The sequence below is a fragment of the Ascaphus truei genome, chromosome 1, assembly GCF_040206685.1.
Source record: "Ascaphus truei isolate aAscTru1 chromosome 1, aAscTru1.hap1, whole genome shotgun sequence".
Classification (NCBI taxonomy): Eukaryota; Metazoa; Chordata; class Amphibia; order Anura; family Ascaphidae; genus Ascaphus; species Ascaphus truei.
In genome coordinates, this window is record NC_134483.1 from 197,386,750 (window position 1) to 197,392,094 (window position 5,345).

The following is a 5,345-nucleotide window of genomic DNA, read 5'->3' on the forward strand; positions in this document are numbered from 1 at the left end:
AAAGAACCGAACATGCTCTCCACAGTAAGGTACTGCCACATGCCCAGTTTCTGTGTGGTGTAAGTATAGCATTACTAGGAGTTACCAATGCACCTGCGCAAATGTTATATACACTGATTCCTGTGGCAGTTTGTTCACAGTACTGCTACAATCAGTGTATAGCGTGTGATAAGAAATGCATGATCCTGTCACAATGTATTGTGCAGGGACGTATATCATGCTATGTTCAAGCACATCCATCATCTGGTTATAGGATGTTGGGGACACATCTACTGGTAAATGAGTGTGTAAGCTACATTGGTATTACTAAGGCCTTAAGGGGTTGACTATTGGCTCACACAGTGTATCACCCCTACTCTACCACATGGTGCCATGATAATTCAGAAGAAGGTAAGCCCCACCATGTTTCTGGCTGCATATAGTGGCATGCTAGGCCAAACAGAGGGGGGGAAGCTTAAATTCCTGTTAGAGCTGAAGTAATGGGATCTCCTTGTGAGTAGTTATGTAAGCCCTTGTGTATAGGATAGGTTCCCCATCCCTTTTGTTTTCAGTTAGAAATGGCACCCCATGTAGTTCGAGTCACAACTCTCCTTTGCAACCTATCCAAAATTCTGCTGCTAGAATTTCACTCTTACACCGTCTCTGCTCTTCTCCTTTAATCCCTCTCCTGGATACTGCTCTCTCTCCCACTGTTTCATACCTATGAAACTCCCTCACACTGTATATACCAACCACCTCGTCTCACCACCTTCAAGTCAACCTTTAGAACCCACCTGTTAAATGAAGCATTCCAATAGACCAGCTCATGGCTACTGTCTTATGCCCACAGTCACTCTTACCAACGACTACCATCTACTGCACTTACCTCCCTCACCTGCCGTCTCTAAGCTTCCCAACATTCCACTTAGATTGTAAGCTCTCGGGCAAGGGATTTCCTTTCCTATTGTTTGTTGCACTTATTGTATAATAATTTCCTGTACTGTAGTCTCTTTAAGAAAGTGCCAAGTACATTGTGGGCACTATATAAATAAAGATGTGCATACATGGACAAAATGATCAGAAAAATGCAACTTTATTGAAATCTTTCTACAGGAATAAATAGTATGGGGGAGAAAACACTGGGAGACCCAAATCAGGGTCAGGCAGGGTCATACAAAAAGCACAACAGGGGGAGGAGAGTGCACGAGGGAGATATACAGGACCCCTTATTTGCAGTTGCCCCACGCTGCCATACGGTTGTTGATCGGGGTCTTCATGAAGTGAGCGGTCTTCATATACGCAGCAACAGGAGGCAAAGCCTGGGAGAGGAAGAAAGGATATATCAGCTTAATGACAATGTTAATGAGCTACCTAATTGTGGGAGAAAACCAGATTCCAAATCTTCCCCCATGTGACAACCAAGAAATGTGAATAATTACAGGAAAATACCTGATTAGTCATTACGAGCTGTGCAGAATAAGCCATTCCTGGACTCAGCACAGCAGACATCAGTCCACGCTCAACCATTATACCCACATACTTACTGCCCTCGTGTCCAGCTAGAGTGGAGGCGGAAGGAGACCTGATGGTAACAGACCTCCTGTACTGTGCATAGATACCCCTGGCATGGAATGACAGCTGAGGGATGCCAACAAGACAGCCATAATGGGGATAATAAGACAGTTCTGGGGTGAAAGTCACCTCAATTCGGGTCAGGAAATCCTGTAGGTTCGTGAAGTTTTGCAGACACGCTGGTTCCAGCATTCGGTGTTGATCCAAAACATCGTACATCAGGAAGTCAGCAAAGGTGATCTGGGGGAGGGGAGGAGATTGGAGGCAGTCAGGATCTCTCCTCCACACCCTGGTGTGACCCCTGACAGTACGTCAAGGCATCATCTGCCACTGCCATACCCAGGAGGAGGAGGAGAGAATGCAGAAGGGGAGAAGAAGTAGATGCAAGAGATGATAGGATGTAGTTGGGAGAGGAGAGAGTTAGCTTGAGTGAAGAGATGGGGTGCTTGAGGGGGAGAGGGGCACCTTTTCTCCTGCAATCCAAGCTCCGTCTCCAAGGAAGCGAGAAAAACTTGTTAGAGTGACAGGCAACTTCTCCAGGTATGGTTCCTTCAGGGTCTCCTGGGGGGGGAGTTGGAAATATGTTAATGTCACTCCCCCTAATTTTACCTCCACCCCCAAATATCTCTCCAGCCCTCAGACTCACAAACAGGGGGTTATAGGCAATCGTGACAAGGTCCCGCCGAAAATCCATGACCTGGTTCTCCATCAAATCCACACGGAGCTTCTCCCCCTCCAACTCCCCACCTGGTAGGGAAAAGAGAGACTCAATGGGAGAGGAAGATTCAATATGGGGGGGGGGGGGGGGGGCGCGCGGAAGAGCTTGAAAGACTTGGGGGCTGTTTCTGGTTGTGCTGAAACTGCAAATGGGCCATTTTCAGTCAAAATTCCCAAATTATGTCAACGGGCAAATGTAGCTAAAAACGCTAACCCTCTAATTGGGGGAAGGAGAGAGACATCCCTCAAGGGGTATTACTCGGACACTGTGGGCAGATTCTTACACAGTCCATGTTTGCGTGCAATGTAGCGCAGGATGGCGTTACTCTGTGTCAGCTTCACATCTTCATCCAATAGGTACGGCAACTGCAGGAGGAGAGGGTAACTAGTAACACCCCTCAGGAAATGGGATTTCCCTCCAACCTCCCACAGTCTACAAGCTGAACCATCCCACCAATTTAGGAGATATTAGACCACTTTTACACTAGGGAAATAAAATTCCCCTCCATATCCCCCACCCACTTCCCCATAGCCCACCACCCCTCCCTGGGGTCACTTGTACATTGGGGAAGTCCAGTCCCAGCTTCTCCTTCTCGTCCAGCCACTGGCTCTGGTCATAATCTGGGGCTAAGGAAGAGATGAATCTGTGTGACACCGATACACTGCACACAGGGAGTGGCACACACTGCACAGAGAGTGGCACTGTGTGTACACACTGTTACAGGTTCTAAAATACATAGGCTGGGAATCATTAAGCCGTAATGAGTTGTAACACTCCTGATGTGGCATTAATGGCCACTGATGAACACCAATTAACGCAAGATTGGGGTGTGATACTCTTACCCTGCATCACAGCTCAGTGAGTGCCAGCTATAGTGTAATAGTGTCACACCACATGCAAGTTATCAATGCATTTGCACTCACAGCTGGAAGGCTGATCCATGCATCTACTACTGTCAGGTTAAAGCACGATAGTACAAACTACTTTTATTTATACAGTCACAACTCTGCTTTCTCTGTAATAGTAAGTTATCAGAATTAGTGTGTGAATCTTTCAGAAATTCTCTGCTCCATCACCCATCTATATTGAAGTCAGGCGCAGTAACAGCTTTCAGCAAGACACTGATGCAGGGAGGAGGTGGGTGTATATAAACTAATCCACACCAAATGGTAGAGAAAATACTCCACAAACAGACTGCTTAACCCCTTCCAGGGGTCCTGGCAGGAGGCCGTAGCGATACCAATGGTGCATAGAGCAGAGTGGTTAAGGGAGTCACAAAACATGGCACTGTCTGCTACCCCACACGTGTGATGCACTCACCGTCACCAGTCACATATGGTTTCTCCTCATACAGGGTCCCCGTGTATTCTAGCAGGAGACGGATGGAGTGAGCCAGCTACAGGATGAAGAGAAAAAGGAGAGGTAGAGAATGGATAATATTTCAATATTAACCCCTCCTCCCAGTGTACCCCCTAAACCTTCATTACTCCTCACAGTATACTCCTCAACCATTCAGTATTACCCCTTCCTCCCCATATACCCCATAGCTTCATTACCTCCCTCCTCTCTGTACCTTCAATAGCACTATATACCATCCTCCCCAAATGTCTTCAATGCTACCCTCTCCCCATACTTCATTACCCACCTCCTCCCAGTATACTCCCCCCATTCCAATCAATATTATCCTCTGCCCATATACCCCCATAACTTCAATATTACCCCCTCCTCCCCATAACTACATTACCCCTCTTATTTCCATATATCAATATTACACCCTCACCATATCCCCCATACAGCATTACCCCCATCCTGCCAGTAACCACTTATGCTGTAGTATTATCTCCCCACAGTGACTCACCCCTCGGATGTCCCAGTACCCCAGTATCACCATCGTGCTCTATATCAGGCTGTGACTCTGCCCTCCTAATAAATTCTCTTAACTATGGACAAGCTAAAGATCAGGCTCTGAGCTTGTCACGTGATATACTGTCTCACAGCCAATCAGGTCTGGCAAAACTCCAGCCTCCCCTGCCCAGACAGCTGAGGCCATTTAAAGGGACAGCACAATCACAAGCAGCAATTGAGATATTTCTTATGGATTCTGTGGTTTCTACAACAAACCCCAGTAGCCATTTTATTCTATCCCAGAGTCTCAGAATGTCAGGATTTGGAACATGGATCCGTGAAGTCTATATATCTGGAGCCAAAATTGCATCATTATTTTTACTCTGCTGCCCTGAAGCAGGAATATCCTTAAAACCTGACCTGTTGGTGACCCTTGAGGACGGCAGTTGGCAACCCCTGCTGTAGTGAAACCGTTAGTTCCCTATAAGTGAACAGCTCTGACTATAACCATTATTCGGGATTACGGTTTGTATTGTTTTCGTAAAATCAGTGTATTTTTTGTAAAGTGTTTGTATTTCATTTAAAAAAAATCAGTGATTATCAGTGTTAACGGGAAAATGACACATTTGAATTTGGTGTATTAGGTTTTTATCGTTTCCATACGCCCCTTGTGTTTCCTTGTCTCCTACCTGTGGCTGCTACAAGAGGTGGAAGTTAATGGGAAACAATGCTTTATTTCTGGTGTTTATCCCTTTTATCTGGAAGTGTGAGGTGATCATTCCACGCTTTGATTTGCAGTGATTGTTACACTTCTCTACTTTTCTGATTCAACTCACTAGATTATATATTGTCTATGTTTTATTTTTTGAGTAGTTAAAATGGCTCAGTGAGTAAAGACACTGACAATGAAAGCACTGAGTTTGAATGAAGGCGAACCTGGTTCAATTCCTCGTGGGAGCTCATTGTGACCTTGTGTAAGTGTTTCATTTGTTCTTTATATCATTTTTTTTAAATTATAATACTTATATAACAGGGTCCCCCTTGGTCGCGCTTACCTCTGTTACGGCGGGGAGTATAGATATGGACACTGCCCCTGTAAAACCAAACCATAGCGACAAAGCCAGGACGCGGCTGTATCCTGTTTCTGTTGATCTGGGACCAGATCACCCAGCTGCTACCACAGAGACTCCTAGAGGTGGTAATATCCACGCGGGACCCACCCAACATAGAG

At 45.9% G+C, this 5,345-nt stretch overlaps 1 protein-coding gene across 1 annotated transcript; it reads right to left on the reverse strand.

Annotated features, from left to right (window-relative positions):
- Window positions 1-1,097: 1,097 nt before the first annotated feature.
- Window positions 1,098-4,220, reverse strand: LOC142470029 (glutathione S-transferase Mu 4-like). The gene is made up of 8 exons (XM_075576894.1): window positions 4,128-4,220; window positions 3,590-3,665; window positions 2,831-2,895; window positions 2,553-2,634; window positions 2,198-2,298; window positions 2,017-2,112; window positions 1,681-1,791; window positions 1,098-1,298 (listed from the first exon to the last, which is right to left on the reverse strand). The coding sequence occupies exons 1-8, from the start codon at window positions 4,158-4,160 to the stop codon at window positions 1,206-1,208; spliced, it is 657 nt and encodes a 218-aa protein (XP_075433009.1). The 5' UTR covers window positions 4,161-4,220; the 3' UTR covers window positions 1,098-1,205.
- Window positions 4,221-5,345: the final 1,125 nt, after the last annotated feature.